At 38.0% G+C, this 23,861-nt stretch overlaps 1 protein-coding gene across 1 annotated transcript in view; it reads right to left on the reverse strand.

The window, feature by feature from the left end:
• ca16b (carbonic anhydrase XVI b) overlaps positions 1-23,861 on the reverse strand; it is a 161,931-nt gene that overhangs the window by 68,071 nt on the left and 69,999 nt on the right. Inside the window, exon 3 of the mRNA XM_007253383.4 lies at positions 2,184-2,363. Coding sequence (XP_007253445.3) covers positions 2,184-2,363 — 180 coding nt within the window. The remainder of the gene's footprint in view (positions 1-2,183; positions 2,364-23,861) is intronic.

The following is a 23,861-nucleotide window of genomic DNA, read 5'->3' on the forward strand; positions in this document are numbered from 1 at the left end:
ATGACAAGCCCATGCTGTTACACACCTTAAGATGTGTAAAAGCTGCAGGAAAAATGGGACAAAATAACACCCGAAACACTTTTTTGCTTGGCGTCCTGGTTTCCAAATCATTTTTAAGTGTTGTGAGAAGGACAGGCAACAGTGTGTCTTGGAATTTTCTATAAATTGCTGTACAAAAATTCAGTTTTCTGTAACACTCTACAATAGGGGTTGGCAATTAAGTTTGGCTGCGGGTCAGATATTTTCCAAGCCATTACATGGAGGGTCACAAAAAAAAAATCTGTTTTGGAAAATGAAGTGTAATGGGATGTAGTGCTACAGACTAGCAGCTCCCCAGCCCAGAGGGTTGTTGAACCCAATTGCAGAACAGTTGATTTTAAAGCAGGTAAACCCAAGAAAAAAGGAAAAAAATGAATAAATCAACACACTGCTCCTCACGCGGGATCAAACCCGTGTCATCAGGGTCATGGTCCAATACACTACCGCTGCCCCGGCTAGTGAATTGGGACACGGTCGAGAAAGCTACCCTTATAAGGAGATAGGGAGCCCAAGGATGGGTGGAAAAATGAGAACAGGCGGAAATGAGAACGCCGAGCACAACAGAAAGACAGGGGAGCTTTTTATTTATTTATTTATTTTATAAACAACCTTACAGGCCAGATGTTTCATTTGTCTATTGCCGACCCCTGATCTACAATAATTGAAGTTATGAATATAACTTAATTTTGGGAGATATATCCACGCTATTTACTCCTTCCACTCAACCCTATAAAAACCCTCACTTCCTCTCTACCTGTGTGTTCAACAACTTCGCACCCATCTCCTCCCCATCTTCCTCCTTTTTTCCTGTATCTCTTGTCATGGGGGGGCTTCAGCTTCACGCTTCCCTGCGAAACTGCCCCGATCTCCAGCCCAAAACCTCTGAGTTAACCCCCCCTTTCCATTCCAGTTCAACAGCATGGGAAATACTAACAAAGAGAACCTTAAATATCTTCTTTTTTTTTTGCTAATTTGCTAATTAATGTCTGAGTTCATTATTATTTACAACATTACTAAGCAATAACATTTAGCCATGATTAATAATATCATAACTCTGTTAATAATTAAATCGCTATCTTTAAGAGACTCCTGAAGACAGAGCTCTTCAAAGAGCACTTACTCTCCTAACACCTCTAACACACTAACTACTTCTAACCTCACTTCCTTCTTCCCCTCCTTCACTTCTCTATCCCTTTATTTCCCTTTGACCTCCTTTAAGCCCTATCTAAAAATGGGTTATCTTAATTCCTATTACTTTTGTACTTCATTATTGTAAGTCGCTTTGGACAAAAGCGTCTGCCACATGTAATGTAATGTAATGTAATGTAATGTAATTAATAATCAGTTAAGACGTTACTTAACCATTTAAAAATGTTTATAACTGTTGGAAATACTGTTAATTGTGACCCTTATTGTAAAGTGTTACCAAGTTTTCTGATTTTGGATTGCACGTCAATGTTTTAAATGTCTGATCTTTCTCCTGCAGAGTCTTCCTTCCATGAGAATCCTAAGATATAAAGTTCTGTAACAGCAGCAACAACACAGAGACCCTGTTTTTTTGCCCACGCTTTGTCCGAGGCCACGCTGGAGCCCAGTTGTGGAGCTTTATCATAAATGCCGTCCAGATTTCCAGCAGCAGAACATTAAAACGGGATACAGAGAGATCTTCACTCCGTGTTTGCTATAAAAAGCCGATAGGCCAAGATCAATGGGGATGTGTCAGACTTTGCAAAAGGCGTGTTTGATATTTGTTTGGGCTCGTTCTTTAGTTGAGGCAGGGGGGAGTGGTGGTTAGCCAACTTACTTCAAACAAAGACCTGATGCAATCATGTGTCATGATGAAATATCGCAGTGGGAAAAAGTGTCCGGCGGAGCAATTATTTAGATTTTTTGGATAATTTAAGAAAACAGTTTTGAATGAAAGATCATAAAACTCTTTTAAGTATTATTCGTTTCCTCGCTGTCTTAATCAGCAGTGTGATCAGCGCAACTCAAAGACAACCAAGTCTGCTGGTTTGTGAAGTAAACACCAAAGGAACGTTCTTTTTTTTAACTGAGGACAGTAGTTTTATGTGACTGCTTCAAAACCAGGGATGACAGTTTTATATGACATGAAAGTCAGAAGCTAGCTTCTGCAATCGAACCTGTTTTTCCTGTGTTCTTCATGAAGGTCTTGTTAGATGATTTGACTTCAAATCCCTCCAGTGTCAGCTCCTGGCACTCCTGAGAGACTTGAGCATCTTCATCTGTAATGTCCACAGGCGACTGATTCCTCTCTCCACACTCGGGGTATATGGACGCCCACCTCCCTGGACCATGATTGCCTGGGAACAGATACAGAACCATAGGATATGTAATTGTTGCTGTGATTTTCTTACTTCTTAATATGTCTGTAAGACTAATGATATATTTACATGTTACCTGTTACTATATTAAAGAATTAAAGAAAGGTTTTCATCATTATCTTGAATTTTAAGGGCAAAAAAGTCACAAATATATTTTTTCTACCTTCTCATAACTATAAGTAACACATTGGTCTTCAGTACCCGTTAATTTATATATGTGTATATAAACAACACATTTAATTAAATAGAACAATATATTTTTACTCTCACAAAAAAAAACTTCAAATGTCCAAATTAGTAACTTTACAGAACAAGGGAAAAAAACTTTTATAAAAATGAATTTTATTTAATAAATGAAAATGTCAATTTATAACAGTAAATAAATGCCATTTTCAGGCACGCACAAGAAGGCTTAAAACAAATAGTGAGTCCAGGCTCATACAAGAAATCATAAATAATGGGATTTATTATATTGAAGCAGAGAGCAATGCTGATTTTCATTATAATGTATATCACCTAAAACTGAAAAAAAAAATATATATATATATATATAAAAGGAAGGGTGAAAATGTGTTAGATTTAGGTGCTTATTAGTAGTCTTTCCCCAATATTAAACATTAGATAAGTTAAAATATTGCTCCGCATTAGTAAACCTGGCCATGAAACTCACACCTACCCCCCAAAAAATGTAAAAAATGTAAACAAGTTCATATTCATATATTTTTAAGAGTTTAGAAATAACCCTGGTTTTTAATCACAGTTTTCATGCATCTTGTCATGTTCTCCTCCACCAGTCTTACATACTGCTTTTGGATCACTTTATGCCACTCCTGGTACAAAACTTTAAACAGTTCAGCTTGGTTTTATGGCTTGTGATCATCCATCTTCCTCTTGATCATATTCCAGAGATTTCTAATTTCTCACTGGAATCTGAAAAATGCCAAGTTTGTATAAGAATGTAACAAAAATCTGAAATATAAAAAAACACTAAAAATAACACCAGTCTTATTTACTATAAAAGCACTACAGAAAACCTACTTTAAACTAATCATTTTGAAAATATATTTGACCATTTTCTATAGAGCCTTCTTATAGTGAATCAGATCATCAGCTCTCTAAATGTGAATTAACAAAATGTAAAGTCAACAGAAGCTGAATCCTCCTCCCTGCGATGCGGTCGAGCTAACATTTGATATTCATCTGCATCCCAGGCTGCCTGAGACAGAGAAATATGAGCACAGCCGCTCAGCAAACACAAGGAGCCGAGCTGATTAATGGTTTCATTAACAGTGGCAGCAGACATATCACAGCCCGTGTTGAAATTAAATATGTACATGCTTGCGAATGCTTAAGGTGCTTAAACATCAGATTACATTCCTGAGATTCTGGAACGGAAACAATAGAGGGAGAAAGAGAACACTTGGGTAAAAGGTAGTGAAATGCATAAATTATGCAACTAAATAGGGAAGATGCAATGTATACTTATTTATTTGCTCTGCAGCTTGTCAGTAAATGAAGCTTTTAAGGGCATTCTGTCTGTTGGTACTATGGGTTTAATGTTATTAGCATAATGGCCCATATACTTTAGCTCATTGCACCCGTATAGACTATACGCCCAGAGGTTTGTAGAAACCATCTAGTGTTTCTTCTGAAACCAAGGGTAATAATAGAGAGGTTGTCCTCTCATTTGCAGCAGTAATAGCCTCGGCTCTTCTGGGAAAACCTTGCACTAGATGTTGGAACACTGCTATAAGGATTTGATTGCATTTAGCCAGAGGTTATGGTGTAAGATGAGTAGCTTTAGAACATAAACACCACTCTAACTCATTCAAGAGCTACTGGATGAAGCTCCATCACCTCAGAGCCATTGAGAACACAGTTCTCTGCTCCATAGTCCAGGACTGGGACTCCAGGCATTTCTCGGCACTGGGCAGGCTGCTCGGCAATCCATTGTATTAGCAAATTTTTCTTTTATATGTGTCAATTTCCCAGTTTAATGGCCACTGAACACCAGTCTAAACCATGGGCTCACCCTAATCTTCCTGTTATCTTTAAATTTACTATCACCCTTTATCCTTGGGCTCAGTTTGACCCCAGTAAATTAATTTAACTGTAAATCATTAGAATTAAACATGTAAGGAATGTTTATACATGGGGTATTTTTATTTTGCTTTGTTTCCTTGTTAAAATATCAGTGTTTCTCTTGTTTTATATGTAATTGTGTTTAAGTAAAGATGTTGTTAGATTAGGACCTAAAGCTGAGAGAAGTTTCTGAAGTGTTTGATGATTAGAAAATTTAATTTCAGGTTAAAAAATAATATTACTCAACACAAATGTCATTACACAGAAGAAAAATCATAAAAGTGAAGCACAGAAGTCAATATGGTTTTATATACAATACATTTTGTATATTGTGTGTCAACAATTAGACATACCAGAAAAACAAGTTACTATATGAGTTATTCAAACAAATAACCTTACATCATATTTTTCTGACTATAAGGCGCACTTAAAATCCTTAAATTTTTCTCCAAAATTCAACAGTGCGCCTTATAATCCGATGAGCCTTATATATAAATTCTACCAGTCAGGTATTAAGGAGCAGTAAAGTGAAAGTGTGGTTATCTCCAATCACACCGGTGTGATTGGAGATAACCACACTTTCAAAAGCCACTCCGCTGAAGTACAGCGTTATAAGTGTGGGTGAGTTTTCAGTGAAGTTTCTCCAGTATTAAGGCTGGGTGCAGCAGCATTAGCATTAGTCGCTAACCGCAGCCCTAGCTCTTTCGCCGTTCAGAGGCGAGTATATAAATACAAGAGCTTTACTCACCCAAATACACGGTTTTCAGGAGAGACATCTTGTGTAGATTAACCTCCAGTGCTTGTTTGACTTTGAAAGAAAATGCTTTTTTTTAACTACAGTTTTGTTTAATTAGCATTAGAAGGGAAACATGGCGAAACTTCAATATATGCATCCTTACTAGTGTCTCTTAATGTGCCTTATAATCCAGTGCGACTTATGTACGAAAATAGACCACAAAATAGACCAGAAAATAGACGTTCATGAATAGTGCGCCTTATAATCTGGTGCACCTTATTTCTGTCCTTACCTTTCGGGAGGAAACAATAAAAAAAAAAAAAAAGTAATTGGTTATGTAGTTGGTCAGTGTCATAGAAGTACTGACAATTTCCAAAATTACCTAAAATATCATTTTTGCAATATAATTCAGCACAATAACAACAATACATGGTGATTCAAAAATCGCAGAATACCATTTTATTTTAGAAATAAAAAGGGAAAATTACATAGCAAGCATGTAGCAATTCCCCAGCAAGTAATGGTTGAGGGGCCTATCTTTTAGACTATGTCCAGAACATGGCAAAGCTGCCATATTTTTTTTTTTCTAAAATACTAATAATGGTAATAATAATAATAATTGCAATAATTACATTATTGAGTACCACACAATGCAGCATATGAACATGATCTTAATTGTGTTTGCTTACCTCATTACTGACTATTAAGTACTTTAGCAAAGTGAGCATACTAGCATGGATGAGGGGCAGGTCACTATGTTTAAACCAGGTTAAATAGTTTTTTTTATGATATTTAGATTTTTTTCTAATTACAAAGTATGAATATGCTTAATTATCAAATGTTTATTGCATTCGTTACAGGGTATACATTTTTTCAATAAACAACCTTCATTTAGACTAATATTTCTTCATTTATGAAGGCAATAAAAAACAGATTAAAGAAAATATAGAGTCAATACAGGGTTATTATTTGGACGGGCTCATACATTAAAAATCAATACTGGACTCAGCTTTTAAGCACTAGTTGCAAACTTTTTGGGTAAGAAGTTATAGGGAAAACTGTCGAATCATTCTTATTATTAATATGACTTAAAAAATGCAGAGCTTTTCAGTCTTCAGGGCACAAGGCTAATGTGAATGCAGAGGTAATCTATGGAAAGCTATGCTGAGTAATGCGTTTGCTGTTTGCTTTTCTATTCCCCAACTCCACGCTGGCTGAGGTTAATGTATACGGCGCTGAACACTATTGTAAAGTTGCAAACGGCAGAAATGGGCAACTGAAGTTAATCACTCCTATTTTAGGACCTGCTTTCCCCTACTATCAGCTTAATGTGCAGGCTTTACCATAGCAACTGCACACTCTCAGCAAAACAAGCAGCAACCAAATCTAACTATCCACTCTAATTTCATCATTATTACCGCACACTATGAGCCGCTCTGCAGGGCCTGATAGCGGGAGAGAACACAGGAGTGGGGAATGGTCCCCCTGGATTAGCCCCAAATAAGCTCTGAGGGTTGCCATTACAACACTATCACAGGAACAGGGGATGCGCTATACGGTCACATCGATACTTGTATGTACAGCCAACTCCACTTAGACTGTCATAAATATTGCATGGGATAAATTCTATGCAATCAAGACTCACTTCTGTAATTGCAATTAGTGGGTTAATGTCGTTGCACCGCCGACTCTAATGATGTATATCACGTTTATGGCGTCTTGCGGGAACGTCCTGTACAGTAGGTCTTCAGACTGAAGCTAATACGCATTGATTCCACTGCTCAGTTAACTCTGCTGCCCCCCCTCACCCCCCCAACACCCCCCCCACCTTAAACACTAATGCCATTAAAACTCCTCACAGTGTTCAGTTTAGGGCTGAACGATTAATTGCATTTGCGATAATCTCGCGATATTTTAAAACGCGATTCTCTAACCGCACTGGCTGCGATTTGACTGGTCACGTGACTTGGGAGCGAGCCAAACCGAGGACGAGCGGAGCATACCCGAGCAGAAGGCAGGGAGGTGGAGAAGTGAAGCCAACACAGCGCACTTTAGGGCGTTTTCACACCAGCACTATTTGGTCCGGTTAAAATGAACTCTGGTCCGTTTGTAACTTTAGTGCGGTTCGATTGAGCAGGTGTAAAAACAGTAATCGCACTGGGGTGCGGATCAAAAGAACCGGACCGAGACCAGCTAGAGGAGGTGGTCTCGGTCCATTACCAAACGAACTCTGGAGCGGTTCGCTTGTGGTGAGAACGTGATCCGGTCTCGATCGGATCCAGCTATTAAATGTAAGCCATTTATTTGAGCTAAACTGCTAAAAAAGCAAGCATAGTTTAAACTAATATATTAGCTAGATAACGTTAATTACCACAGCTGTGAACAAACACTGTGTCCATGCACGCGCTGCATTCACTGCTCTGTTTATTATGTATAAATCTGCGCTGCATTCACTGCTCACAGCCGCGTAACTCTGTTTATTATGTATAAAACACTGTGTTTGAAAGTGCAGCGTTTCAGTGTTCAGTGTTAAAGCACAGATATTTGCGCTGGAACACAAAATCTTCTCGCTGTATTTACTTTTTTCGTATATTTATATTTAATGTACTCCCGTGTCAGACAGCTCTGACCAATCAGAGGACACAGGCTGCTCGCGTGGTTTATTGATGCGCATTCTGGAGCGTTTACATTTATGCCTGTGGGAAACCAGACCGAACAGAGCGAGAAAACGCTCCAAGTAAACGAACTCATTAGAAACGAACTACAGGTGTGAACACGCCCTTGTTGCACAATGGCTTCAGGCTCGAAGGAACACATCAGTTGTGTAGAATTACTTTGGCTTTAAAAAAGAAGATGCTGCTCAACGTCAGGTAGTGTGCTAAACGTGCCTTGCTACTGTTGCTACGAGGCGAGGTAACACTACAAACCTTTTTCAGCATTTAAAAAAACACCACAAAGCCTTGTGTGGTATTTGCAAGGCTAAAATGCCAACGACCAGTGCTGCATCTTCAAATACAGAAAATAACGAGTTGGTTAAAGCAGATTCTCTTTATGTTTTTTGCACTTTTTTCATGATGTTACTAGCTGGAGAGCAGTAAGTTAAATTTTGTATATCTATTGTTTTTCCTAATTTAAAAAAAATGGTGAAAAGGAAAAGCTATTTATCTATTTATTTTTCTATAAAAAAAACAAATGATGAAAAGGAAAAGCATAGATTTTTTTGCTTTATTGTTATCTGTGCTTTAAATAAATCTGACATTGTTTATTATTAAACAGATTGATTTATTGCTTCTGTTGTTGAAAAATACTTGAGAAGACAAAAAAAAAATCGCATTTTAAATCGCAATCGCAATTTATAGATAAAAAATTGCAATTAGATTATTTTCCAAAATCGTTCAGCCCTAGTTCAGTTCCACCTAATTAGCTTGATGATAATGTATGACATGCGGCCGATCTTTTAAGATGCCCTGACCGATTAAAATCCAATACCTACATCTCCAGGCCAGGAACATGATGCCCCTGGGAGAGCAAGGGAGCTCTCTTTTCCTTCTGACAGATTAAGGTCAGATCACTTTCCAATGGGAGAGAATAAAGTCATGCTTCTCTTTTGTAAAGGAAAGGTTACTCCTCTTACCCAATTAATGAGAGGACAAGTAGGTCGTTTCAAAGTTCTGAACCCACAGCCGCGCTGGGGAAGTCTCCTCAGAGCTGTACTAATTGACATCAACTTCCCACAGACCTGCAGGTGCTCTGCTAGTCTTATACACTACACCTCTGAAACAAATGTATATAACTGTATATAAAACCTACTTGAAGAAATATTAAAGAAAGACTTTAAAATAGGAAAATCATATTGCTTATCTACATGATGGGAAAAACTACAATGTAGTTCTTCTTTTTAAAATTAGTTAGTAGTTTTATTCAGAATGGTGGTAGAGGAGTGAGTGATCTGGCAAAAAATCAGTAACATGATACTACTAATACTAATTCTAAATTCACAATACATGTAAATCTGATCCAAATCTGATCCTGTATGCCATATTTGTCACATAGGTATGTAATTTGTGTGACAGTGTGAACAACAAAAATTTAGTGGTGGCAATCGATTAAAAATGTAATCTGATTAATGACTACAAAATTCTGTCATTAAATGCAATTTATCGCACTTGTTCTTCTTAAGACACCCTCGAAGGGTTTTAAGAGGGCTCGGTTGTGCTCGAGGCTGATCCCCACCACGGTGAGCAGCTGCGCACCACAGCTCACTCGTCTAGAGAAGTAGACGAGTTGGGGTCAAACTTGGTGGCATAATTTATTTGCCATTTAAAAAACTGATGAATCGCATGCGTTAACGCTTTAACATTGACAGCCCCACAAAAAACACATTAAATCTGACATTTTCAACTGCAATTTAGGACACTCCAATATGTAGTATTGAAATTCAATGTATAAATGCAAACATATCCGATTCATGTTACTTTTATATAAAGAAAAAGGGAAAAAAGGCTGTGAGGAGACAGGACAATGGACAGCAGCAGCGAGTTTCGGATTAACTAGGTAACAGAGATCTAAAACATATATAGATGTCTCTTTCTTCCTAAAATATTAGAAGGCTTGTGTTGCAGCACTGCAGCGTCTCTAATGAATTGTTTAAACACAGCCACAGATAGCGGATGCAGCTTTAAAGTGGCAGTCCATATTATTTTGTTCCTAAACTAAAAGCAGAAGCATTTCTGAGTGGAGAAGGGACAGAATATTGGGTTTAATGGTACCAGTGTGCTGCAAACACCATTCATGCTAATCCTAATATATTAATTCGAAAAACTGGGGTGTCGGGTCACTTTTCGCGGGAGTTTTTCTGTTCACGTCACACGTCTTTACGTACTTATGTCACACGTACAGCCTCTGAAAGAGGATCTGGCTCAGTTTTACTGAACGTGAGCGGCTGGTGGAGCAATGGAGACTTCAGAAGTGGAAACTAAGAGCTCAGTAGCGCATTCATTCATACTCTCTGTCTGACTGAACATAACCTGGAATCGGATTAATCCGCTCTGAAAGGAAACTGCACGCTCCCAGTTTAAAATGATTATTCCACATGCTCAGTGCAATTACTCATTCTCACCAAAGAGTGCCCTACTTCCCAAAACTTACAGACATCAGCTTTTAAGTAAAAAAAAATCCTGACCTTGTCTAATTAACGTGTGCTTTTTACAGTGAACTCAAACGAGTTCTCTGTGATAACCCCTGCTTCTGGCATCTTTATTGTGTACACAAACCAGTAGGTGATGTACAAGCCATAAAAAAAAGAAATGAATTATGCCATCCATCATGAATTTGCACTTTTTTGCATAAAACTTTCTGTTCAAGAACAAAAAAAATATACTGTACTGCAATGTTTGTGGATGCAATTTATGTTCACTTGTATTCAGGTTTAGTTTTTCTATGACATCTTAATTTCTCAGGGAGTTCATTCCACCCCTCAATCCCCAGCAGGCTCGGTCTCAAACTGACTGAGCTACCAGCTCAGGTAAACTCATTAGGGTAATTGCTGTTCATTGCCGTATAAAAACATCAGGAATGAAAAATTACCTTCACAGTGTTGAACATATGCCTCACCAGAGCAGAGGCTCTGCAGGGGGCTGTGTGTTCCTGCACTAAGTCCACTTGTTCAAACCACAGTCAGGCTCTCAGCCTTTTCTGCAGAGTCTCAGGGCCTTACCACTAATGGGAATCTTGGATGGATGTTGGATTACACTCAGCCGCCTCCCATCGATTTCTTCCCAGGCCACGCTCCTCCATTCTGATTTGTAAAGTGCTGGCAGAGTCTGCCCGAGCTGGCCGCCTGCTTCAGGTCCAGCCGGGGGTTTAGTTCTCCACACACAGACACTTGTCCTCATATCACTGGTTTCCTTCCAATTCAGTTCCCGGCCCAGTCCCCTGGGGGCACGCGGGGCTATTGCACTACAGCAGGAAACCTGAGTGAAATGGTGTCGAGCTCACAGTGTGAGACCGTCGCTCTGACTTCAGTCGCTGACGCTGTATAAGAAATTTACTCCTTATTTAGTAATGTGTTATTTTTGTCATGCCTGAGGGTGACAACATACACATGCATTATTCACCTACAAAGCCAAGCTCTTGACACTTTTCATGAAAAATAAATCCCACCTTACGCTGAGAGACAGATGAGTACCTCTTGTTGGCCTCTAGATATGAAGCAGAAGTTTGAGAAGATCTAAATAAAGGACCTCATCAGTATGAACCCGTGCCCAGTTTAACTGAAACTTTACTGAATCCTTTACTCAAGTGTCACCACACAGCTAATTCATCATCAGCTCTTCACTACTGGAACCACCAGAAAGGACAAAGTCATGAAGTGCTTTTAATTAACACATCAGGCTGTGGTGATGTCAAAGTGCTCTTCAAATACCGTTCGCCAGGAATGGATGATCAAGTGTCGCTCAACCTGCTGAGACGATTTCGCCGTTATCACAATGGTGTACAGCCACAGGTGACGCACTCAATCACCTTAATGGCATCGTTGGAAAACAGAAAGCTGTTCACTTGAAGGCATTTTCCTCATAGCAGGCAACTTTCACAACCACAACTGCGAGAACGTCCTTCAGCTCATCTCATCTCGTACAAGAACTGATAATGCAGTGTTCTTCAGCCGTCAGAAGTGCATCGTGAATATGTCCTACAGCGGAATGAGCATCATTTCCCATCATTCTTCATCTCTCTTTCTGCTACTTCGAATGCAATGGTAAAGAAACATGAATAAGAATATTAATGTTCTGTTTAAAAGTGTCTCCTTCTATTTACAAATGGCTAACACTACTGTTATATCTACACTGGATCTGGATGATATGACTTAAAATCTCTCTCTCTCTCAACAGGCACAGAGCACAATTGGGAACCTGTATCATGTTGGACTGTTGAACTGAATGAAACCTGTTTAGATAAAGTTTACTGCGTCATTTAATAGTATGCTGCAGGGCTGCACGATATTGGAAACAAATTACATTGCAAATGTTTTTTTTTTCCGGTGATATATATTGTGATTTTAAACAATGCAGGGCCCATGATATCACCAGCCCCGCCCCCACCAAGCTGTCTGGTGTCGGGACTGATCAAGAGCTGGGCCAGCACCGAGCTCTCAAAACCCGAGGAAAACAGCAAAACAACAGTAATCGGCCCTTTAATCAGGCATTTAAATGGCTTTTTAAAAGGTAAATAAGAGCGCTTTTCTGGGATTAAATGCTTGAATTTCAGTAACTTGAAATATCTGCACAAAACTGTGCTGGACTGAGGTGTAGCGTTTACAAGTCCTGCGATGTGGCTATAGTGCATGTGCACATCGCGATGACGATGCTTAAATGATATATTATGCAGTAGTATGCCGTTGCAGTTCTCATCAGTAAATCACTCCACATATGTTGATATGTTGTGTTTTTGGTGGATTTTTTTTATATATATATATAAAATATATATATATATAAATGTCACCATATTAGAGCTTGATGAATGGAATTATATGTAACTTGTCTACAATATACATTTTGTGTCTTGGTTTGTGTCTTTGCTATCACAAAGATGGGAAAAGTATACCTTGCACGGATTGACGCTGTGAAGGTGCGCAAGCAGGTGATTTACAGGAACAGCAATGTTATTATTTTATTGTGTATTCTGTTTATTTTTTATGTTAAAGTTGTGGGGGGTTGTGCACTGATGTTGTAATGGGTAAAAACACGTGTGGTGGAGGAGCTAGCAGAAAAAAAACACTTAATCCTGGCTTTCCTTGAGGCACGCACACAGGACACACTCCTTGCGGGGTAGAAGACGGGTTTAATAGTACATAAGCACCAATGCATCTCCCCAATGCTGTCCAGAAAGCTTAGGGTAGGTACATCAGACCAGAGGCCATGCTACAGCTAGCTCACCATCTTCCTAGAGAAGCACAACTCTGGCCCACATGCGCAGTAGTACAATACACGTAAAAAACACCGTTACAATGTGCACCGGCATTTTTAAGATAGCAATAAATGTCTGACATATGAGTGTTGTCTAGGTTTTTTTCAGTCACTGGAGCACCTGTGTTTTCTGTTGCCAAAATAGCAATACGGCAGAAATGTATCTGAACACACGTCATTTCCACAACATTGCGCAAATTAGCGTAGATGTATTTTTGAAGCTCTGTCGCTATTCGAACAACACAGGTGGAAGATGTAGATTGTTCGCAGGGTGTAAGATAGCAATGAGCATCATGAGGCACCTTGCTTAGGGTGTAAGATTTGTATTATTAATTATTGTTTATTATTATTGTTATTGTATTTTTGTGCTCATTTAAGATAAGCATCTGAAACTAGGCTATCATGCTCATGCTACTCAATCACTCAGCTCCACCACAGGAAGAAACACACAGCTAGCAAAGCAACATCACCTCACACAGTGAGAGAGAGTGTGTGCTGTATCAGGCTAGATTTCTTACAGAATTGGATCACATTCATTCTTTTTTTCCCTTTGAAATCTGATCTAGTATTTCCTACTGATATCAGCCCAATACCGATAAGCCATCTCCCCCTGAATGCTACTTAGCTGTCTTTCTATTGTGGCTATTCTTATTTTGTACTGCACAGCAGAGGCACCATAGCAGCAGATGGTATTGATTTTTAAAGTAATTGCAATTATCTGTAATCTAAATCTATTTATCTAAGAAAGCATATTTTTTTTAAATATAGACTACTGTCCCTAAGACTGATTATAGTGGCATATATATAATGGTGAAAAATCCAATGTATATGTTTTTTTCAGATGTTTTTGGTGTTATTGGAAAATTGAGGCAACATATGACATTTTTTATTCATTATTCAATACAATATGAATTTGTCGAGTTGCAATGTTAATGTCCATATAATTCATAGTAAGTAAAGATTCCAGCATTTTGTGACAAAAAAATAAAAAATAAAAAAGGAATTCAAACAACATTTAAAGAAACAAACAAAAAGTCGTAGTCCACAGAGAAAAAGCTCTCTATTTTCAGCACCACAATGACCAGACACACTTCTCCTCTCTTCTGCTGATAGAAAGACATAGCAGGCATTCCTCCCATTGTATCTGGCTGCCTCTCCACAAATCTTTATTGGTCTGTTTAATCTTCTTCTGTCTGGGACTAAGCGATTGGCTCTCCGCTGTGTCTCCGGCAGTGACAGTGGCACTGCATCCGTTCTGCCAGCCTGACAGATCCTCCTTCCCCTTTATATGACAGTGTGATTGGCTTCCCTCTTGCTCCGGCTGTGGTCTGCACTTTTTAAACGTCTGCACGCTCTCGAGCACTGTGGCGCTGTGTTATTTTGAGACAAGAAACGAACATGTCACAACATGTGGTCTGCTGCTGTCACAGCGGCTCCTATGCTCCAGTTCTGTGACAATTTGGAATTGCATACAGTAGCGTGGAGAATGAAAAAAGAGAAAAACATGGACCACAATGGACTTACATTGTCCATGATTGGATAAACCATCCAACAATTCTGAATATATTTTTTTTTTCTCATTTTACTCTGTTTTCTTGTTTTGAAAGGTCAATTATCTCCAATTCATATACTCAACACTTAATCAATCAATAGTAATGGTCCTAACGCTAGGAGGGGGAAAACTAGTCTCTCGGACTCCAGCTGCTGATAGAGAGCAGAATGTCCCAGGATTCAACGCAGTTATCTTTAGATCACAATGACAGCAACTTTGTCCTCTGGACCATTCGGAGCCCCATGAGTAGGCCTATTACGATAATTTTTTGTGGACGATATATGGTCCCAGAAAATATAGAAATAATTGATAATATTGTTATTTTAATTATATAATCATATAATTACAACAGAACACCATAACAAAGCAATTATACTATTTAAAACAACTAGTTTGTAATTAATCATAGTTTTGGAAATATATACCCTTTGCTTTACCTACTGCAGTCCACACTGTATATATGGAGTCACAGTCACTGATGCACTAATTTATAATTGCATGACTGGCTAAAATACCGTTCATTCTTACAATTCTACAAACATCTACATCTGATGCCCAAATTTGGAAACATATTTTAGTGTTGTTCTCTGACCAGAATTTGGAGAGCTTAAAGCTCAAGTGTGCCCAAACCCTAGAGGACTCATCTGGCCCCTGGCACGGCTGTTGTTATTACCGATGTGATTAAACATACAAATAAACACAAAGCACGATATCAAGATTGTCAATCACTATTAAGGTTATGTTTACTTATTGTCTAAACATGCCTACCTATGAGGGTTAAAAATGTAATTTCTAATACTGTGCATATCGTCGCTGTCCAATGAAAACACTTATCTCCAAAACAGCAACTTTAGAGGAGAGAGAAAAAAATCTAAAAAGAGTTTATTTCAGGTGATTTTAAAGAGTCTCTATTGGTCCAGTTATCAAGACATTTTGGCACAGTGTAAAGGACAGTTTGTCTATTTAACTCTTGTGTGGTGTTCGGGTCTGTGGGACCCGTTTTCATTTTTCATCAAATGATACAATTTTTTTTTTTCTAACTCAAACTCATTGCCATTGGCTCATTTTTTGAGAAAAACATATATCAAAACACATTTTTGATAAACACACACTGTGCACCCCCCCCCTACACACACACACACACATTTATATTACATACAGTATGTTTGGCCAAGGGCTAATAAACATTGCTTCATTTGTAAATTTGAAACTAAACAAATTTTCTACTCATATCTTGAGTTTAATTCATTTTCTTTTACATTTTATTAAAAAAACTAATAAAAAAAGAGTAGCACTTTTTAAAAGAAATGTAACATAAGAAAGGAAAAGGGCAAATATTAACCATGTAAGCTGGTTATATTGCTTGCAATTTAGGTAAAGCAAGCATATGTAAAGCATTTTAATGTAAAATTGCTTAATTTTGCTGAATTAAATACAAGTAACAAAGTAAACGAGTAACAAAAATATGAACACCACACAAGGGTTAAATTATGTAGTAAACTTAAAATCCACAAAAACTGAGATTAGTGTTTTTCATTGGACAGCGACGATATACACCTTTCTAAACTAAAACTGCGTGCATACATCACAAGACCAACTGTTACTTTTCTATGATAAATTTGTTTCCATACTTTCTGAAAATGGTAGATAAGCTTAATGTTATATGACTGATGACTAATATTGATTATATTGTTGCTGTACTGTGATGCAATGGTGGCTTTGTGACTAGAGCACTGCACCATTAACAACAAGGTTGGGTTTGCAATATCTGTGTTTGGTGAGCAATCATTGTTGGGCCCTTGATCAAGGTCCTTAAACCCTCACTGCTCTCCAGGGGTCTTAGCAGTGGCTGCCCACCGCTCTGGCCATGTGTCTTCTGAGTGTGCTCACTGGTGTGTATGTGTGTGTTCACTGCACAGATGAGTTAAAAGCAGAAGCTAAACTAAACTAACTAATTTTGTGTCTTCTTTAATCTCAGTTTCCTCATAACCTTCAAAGGCATCTGTCTTAAATAAGAAACGTCTCCACTTTCTCAGAATTATATACCAATGTCACATATAAAAGCTAATGGTGGGCGTTTCCCCTTAAAATAGAGGGAAATCCACCCAGACACACACAGACAGAGGGCCTTCCGTAACTGCAGCACTCGCAGGATAATCTGATCGTGAACTGCAATCTAATTTTCGAGACAGAACACACTTTCCGTGCCTGACAATCCTTTCACAGTTCTGCCTAAAACAAGATCTTTTCACCCCGGCTCTATAAATTATAGAACTGGAGGATAACACTTCTGTCACATTCAAGGTACTCTCAGCCTGAATGAATTCATTAAGGCCTGAACTGTTCTAACCCCAACTTTCCTCTTTCCCAGGCCCTTCCGGCTTCAGCTCCACTAGAAATTGTTTAAATGTATTAAGGCACATTACCTTGAATGTAATTGGGATATTAGATGCCTCAAAAGCCTTTAGGATCTTTCATTGACAACCTTCACGCTAGCCTGGATGGTCTAAGGCTACAGGCGTTTATTTTACGTACTCTTTCATGTGAAGAAGAAACAAAGCCCACCTCGACAAACCTTTTCTTCCACTGACAGTACCTCAGAGTGGCCTTGTAGATTCTGTTTAATCTTACGTATTAATATTATGCAAAGCAGCATTGAAGGGTTGTATACTGTATGAAAGACACTGGAGGTCAAAATAAACATGACAGTGATGTTCTGTATTCAGTTGCACCAGCTGAATATACGTAAGTTGCAACGTACTGTAGGTTAGGATGTAAAGTCTACACCAGGGGTCTCAAAGTAGCGGCCCGCGGGCCACATGCGGCCCGCGACGCGGTTTCATACGGCCCCTCACGGGTTAACAAAATAAACATACATCTGGCCCGCAATTCAATTTAATTATTTATGCTTTATTATGATGGTTTTCATATTTTATCTTAACTTGTATTTTGGTGTGTGTGTGTGGTTTTTTTTTTTTTTGCTTACGCTGCGTTGCCTGCTTTAGTAGTCTTCAGTAGCCTTCAACAGTCTAACCTTGCAGCCGTGGTGTGTCCACTAAACTCCGTAGTTATAAACATCCTGAGGTTAGCAGCGCGCTAACTGACCTGTTTATAATGTAATTCCAGCAGTGCCTCCGTGACGCTGCTCTAAACTGCTGCTGTTAGCTGCTTGGGCTGAAAGATGAACTGTAGAGAGCTGTATTATCCGGTTAGTGGGGTTATTTTATTTCATACACAGAAGAACTTACAAATTTTTAAAAACGCTCCAGACTGGCTCAGCTGAGTCCTGTAGCCCGTGGCTGGGCTGCAGCTCTGACTAAGCAAAGACTGCGGGCTTGTGGTGCTGCAGCTGCAGCTCCGACTAGTGGTTGGATGAGGAACTGCTAAATCTGAGGAAATGCTAAATCTGTCACAGCTCACAATTTTTGATTTTATATTTATTAAGCCTTATTTCAGTATCAAACGTTTTGATCAAAGTTAATATAACTTATAAATTAAAAGGATTTATGTTAATAGAGCAACAAGCAAACATTTTTCCATGCAACTGTAATATTTGATTGAATAAATAGTATATTGAGAGTTATTTAACATTAAGGAGTAATTACATTCATTTTGTATTACATCTGGTTACATTTTCTTATATTTATAAGTTACATCTGGCCCTCAGAGGACAGCCAATATGCCAATGTGGCCCTCGGCAAAAATGAGTTTGAGACCCCTGGTCTACACTAAACCATAAGCTGAATGTATTTAGTATAAAACTACATTGCCAAACATATTCGCTCACCCATCCAAATTAGTGAACTCAGGTTCCATTCACTTTCAAGGTCACAGATGTATAATAAAAGCAGAATTTAGTAAGGGTGTGACGAGATCTCGTGGCACGGCGAGATTAAAGCGGACGATATTTCTCGTCAGGCTTAAACCTGTCTCGTGGGGCAAAACATTTGTTTCATAGGCAGTTGTGCTAATCCCTTAGCTCTGTACTGTATTAAAAAAAAATTCTGTCTCTGTTTGCACACAAGCATAGTCTTAATATGACTGGTTATGGTTATGCATAATTAAATTACAAGAGATTTAGGATAAAAAAAAACACAAACCATAGTCTTAATATGACTGGTTGTGGTTTGCACTTATTGTTTGCACTATATAAGACCTAGAAAAGTTTTATTTTTATTTTTTATTTCTTATTTCTATTTCTTATAGAATCAATGTGTGAGAGAAATCAGTCTGTTAAGTGTGCGTTATATGATTTTGTCAAATAAAACTTTTTTAATAAAGTTTTTTAGCCATTTTTCATTTTTGACGTTTTCTTTAAAATTTCATTTTTAAATCTCGTCTCGTCTCGTTCTCATGAACCCAATATCGTGTCTCGTCTCGTGATATCAGTGTCTCGTCACACCCCTAGAATTTAGTCATGCTGGGACTGCTTCTTCAATCATTAGTGAAAGAATGGGTCTCAGGCTCTCAGGAGCTCAGTGAACTCCAGCACTGTGGTACCGTGATAGGATGCAGCACCTGTGCAACAACAAGTCCAGTCGTGAAATTTCACTACTCACTAGGGGTGGGCGATATGGCTCTAAAATAATATCACGATATTTCAGGGTATTTTTGCGATAACGATATACTTGCCGATATAGGAAAACTAAAATAATTAATTAATTTCAGGAATATAGTATAATAGTATAACAGTATAATCATAATGTGGCAAAATAAATAATATAGCATAAAATAATATAACTGTTAATGCAGCAAATAATATTGCAGAATATTTAGTGCATGCATACAAACTGCAAACTAAAACAATTATACAATAAATACACCTAAAGCTTCACAGTAAATAATAGACTACTTTTAAGACAGAACATCCCTATTATCACGATATGGATTTTTAATATCATGATATTTCTGTGTCACGATATATTGTATACGATATAATATTGCCCACCCCTACTACTCACTACTAAATATTCCACAGCCAACTGTCAGTGATATTATAACACAATGGAAGAGACTGGGAACGACAGCGACTCTGTGCTCTGTCAGTGTAAAATAACATAATTCAGGGTCACATGATCATGTTCTCATACTGTCTTCTATACAGGACTAACCAATACAGACAAGGTCTTCACAGAGATGAACTCAATCTTATCTCTTGTTAGCTATCACTCCTCTTCCTCCTCCCGCATCCGCCGTGCAGAAAAAATCACTTCCAATCAATTCCTCCAATGCTAACATCCTACCTACGTACAGCAGGATGTCAATAAAGCTATAGAACACAAGGTCCTCTGCACATGATTTAATCAAATGGGTGACTTGTGATACCCATAGCCATCTATCTATCTATCCCAAGAGTATTCTGATGTATTTGTAATACATATTGACATCTCGCATTTTGCCCAGCAAGCATTTCTTTCTTGAGCAGAAAATGAAACACACACGCCACATTGCATAGGAATTAGTCTTTCCTTCCATGCATATTTTTTTTTCCTCCACTCTCCTTTCACCAGGCCGCAAAACACTCATATTTGTCACGTCCTGCCAAGTCATATCATTCTCACTGCATTTTAATTAGTGTTCAGAACAATCTCACCAAACAATTTGAAAGCACTGAAAAAATATCACGCTCTTAGAATAGCAGGCTAATTAACAGAGACACTAATTGGATTAATTCTGCATGATCTGATTCCCAGACACGCGCAGGAGCAGCTAGACAATGATAATGAGAATGTGAAAAACTTTCAGAATAAGTGTCCTTGTTTTCTGCCACTCTCGTGATATTGACAGATACCATCAGCTGCTGAGGTTTTTGAAGAAATGGAAATTATACACTCGTTAACTTTACTTTCAAGAAGATTCAGTGGAGTCATGGTAGAGCAGAACCAGGTTTGATAGACTTACAGTGTATCACAAACGTGAGTACACCCCCTCACATTTCTGCAGATATTTAGGTATATTTTTTCATGGGATAACACTGACAAAATGACACTTTGACACAACGAGAAGTAGTCTGTGTGCAGCTTATATAACAGTGTAAATTTATTCTTCCCTCAGTAATAACTCAATATACAGCCATTAATGTCCAAACCACAGGCAACAACAGTGAGTACACCCTTAAGAGACTAACTACACCCCTGAATGTCCACATTGAGCACTGCTTGTCATTTCCCTCCAAAATGTCATGTGACTCTATAGTGTTACTAGGTCTCAGGTGTGCAGAGGGAGCAGGTGTGTTCAATTCAATTTTGTAGTACAGCTCTCACACTCTCTAATACTGGTCAATGAAAGTGACCAGTGGCACCTCATGGCAAAGAACTCTCTGAGGATCTTAAATACATGAAGATGGCTAGAAGAAGGCTACAAGAAGATGCCAACACCCTTTGATATGGCAAAAACCCTGAATAATAATAATATTAAAAAATACAAGAATTTGATCAGATTTGTAACAGAAGTCAATGATCCAGAATGTCATGATACTAATAAAGCACTCCAAATATATCCATATATCCAGGATTAAAGTAAAATAAATGATACTGGACAGATATTATCTCTAGTCTCTAGTAGATATACTGTATAATGGGAAATGAGAAAAGTTTGAATTTTTCTTTTGCTAAAAACACCAAAAAAGTAGTAATATGGCATGATATTTCAGGGTATATTACTGTTCACGATATAAAAAAATGTTGGCAATATTATTGCACATGTCTAATAGGCTCTGTTTAGATTAAGAGCCTTTTTTAGGAGTGTGTACGAAAAGTTTAACATTATTGACCAGAAATACAAAATGGTAACTTTACAGGAGAAAGAAAAAAAAATAATGTAACTTTCAATAAAAGTCAATATAATGTTTTTTCTTTTTTGCATTTGTTTTGATTAATTATTATCAATAAATTTTGACACAATGTAAAGAACAACTTCCAGATTCATATTCCATCACAAAGTGTAAAAGAAGAACTATAAATAAAAATGATATAACCTTTTCATTTCACAGCCGCTATGCTCACAAACCCCTAAATACAAGGCTTCAAAAGCATTGTATAAATGTATTATGCAAAATAACTGTTCAATAAACTGAAGGTAATAGCTTTGACCATGAGTAAACATGTGCACAATATCCTTCATGTACACATAGTCCTTCAAGTGTCCTCTGAATTCATTTAGCTTTGGCTCATTTATTCATCATAATTATAGTCAATCAAACAGTAAACAGTGTTTATATGTACAAACATGAAAGGGAACGTGGAAGTCCTTTACTATGCAGTGAGAGCATTTCTCAGTCATTTCTGAATCACTGCATCTAATTTAAATACAAACATGTTCTGGAGCTACGCTGATACATGTTAGCAAAAAAAAAAAAAACTAAAATAACAGTCAAATGTTTTGACACACTTTATTCCTTTATTTAATTTATTTTCTACATTGTGGATTAATATTAAATACATGAAAACAATTAAGGAATACATTAAGGAAATTAAAGTGTAAACTGTGAAAAAACTGTTAGTCCTCCACATTAATCCCCAGATCTAAACCTGATGAACTGAGGTGGTGATTTGAGGTGATTTAATTGGAATGAGCTGGAGCTTCACAGCATGAAGGAAAAGCAGCAGCTATTGTTCAGCACCTCCAGGAACTCCTTCCTTCAAGACGCTGAGAAAACTATTCCAGGTGACTCTCCCTCATGAAGACACTGAGATTAAAATACCAAGAGTGTGCAGATCTGTCCTCAAAAATAAATGTGCTACTTAAAGTATAAAACTATAATATTTTGGTTTGTTTAACACTTTGTGTTTACAGAATAATTCTATATCTGTGTTCCTGTATACCTTTAATATAAACTTAAATATTAAATGTACAATTTAAAAATCATAAGAAGAAATAAAACATATTAAATGAGAAGAGGTGTGTCCAAACTTTTGACTGATATTGTACATATCAAAGTTGTAAGCAACCTTAAAATGTCAACCTTGAAATAAACATGTCTTTTTAGCTTATAGAACTGCAGCAAAATGTATTACTGCATTAAGCAGCAAAGGAACTGAACTTTGCTCAGGTGTAGTATATTGTTTTTTGAAGCCTTTTTATCTGAATTAAAATATTAAAGCTCTAAAGTCAGCTGGGTCAAGCATTACATTAGGCATCACTAGCATAATATAACTTGAAATTAAACACAAAAAGAAACAAGTACTGTAAGTAAATGTTATATTGACACTTGAGCAAAAAAAGTAGAAATATCTTAATTTAAAAATCATCTTGAATCTTGGGTCATGCTGCTTGCATCAGCAGCCGGAGTCAGAGAGAGCACACTTGGCTGTTTTCGCATGTGTCATAGGAGGCACATGTGTGCCTAGGAGTCTTCAACCTCCTAGTGTTGGGAGGATAATTAGTAATAGGCTGAGTCACAATGCATGGGTTGGGTAATTGGCCTCCAAATTGGGAAGAAAATTGGATAAATTAAGAAAAATTCATCAAGAACTAAGTTAAGATAAACTAGTTATTACGCTTCTCTGAACACTGGCCATTATATCATCATCTACTTTTTTAATGCCTGTGTTTTTTGCTTTAGGCATTGTGGATTGTGGCCAATCCCGTCGTTTAGTTTGACAGGAAGCACTCTCTGTCACATTCCCTTAAGTCCAGCGGCCACATGTTTGTCTCAATCCACCACCTTTGTTACCGTGCTGCAATCCCATTAACCTTGGGGATAAATAAGCCAACCGCCGTTGCCAGGGGGAGGCTGACAGTGTGGAGATTGCCTTGTCATGTCCGTTTTGTCCCTTGAGGAAAGGGGACACATAGCACAGTCTTTGGCAGGCCTCACACATTTTGGCAGCACACCGTTCACCAGTCGTGTTCAATCTAACCCTCAGCGGCCCGCAGACTGGGCACGGACGACAGGAAACAAACATGCCACGCTGACGTGATTGATGGTGACAGTGGAGCGGATCAGGGCTTGGATTGGTTATTGCCACTTTTCCTGGGTCATTGATAGCCTTGAGGAGACCGAGACCAGACTCTATGCAGCTGAATGCAAGTGAGACTCATGTAAAGTGTACAGTATACTGTAGTTTTCACAATAGGGGTATACCATAATGCACCAAACACGAAATATCGTGACACAGTAAACCTGTGATTTTAAAAAATCA

Source organism: Astyanax mexicanus, chromosome 5 (genome assembly GCF_023375975.1).
Source record: "Astyanax mexicanus isolate ESR-SI-001 chromosome 5, AstMex3_surface, whole genome shotgun sequence".
Lineage (NCBI taxonomy): Eukaryota > Metazoa > Chordata > Actinopteri > Characiformes > Acestrorhamphidae > Astyanax > Astyanax mexicanus.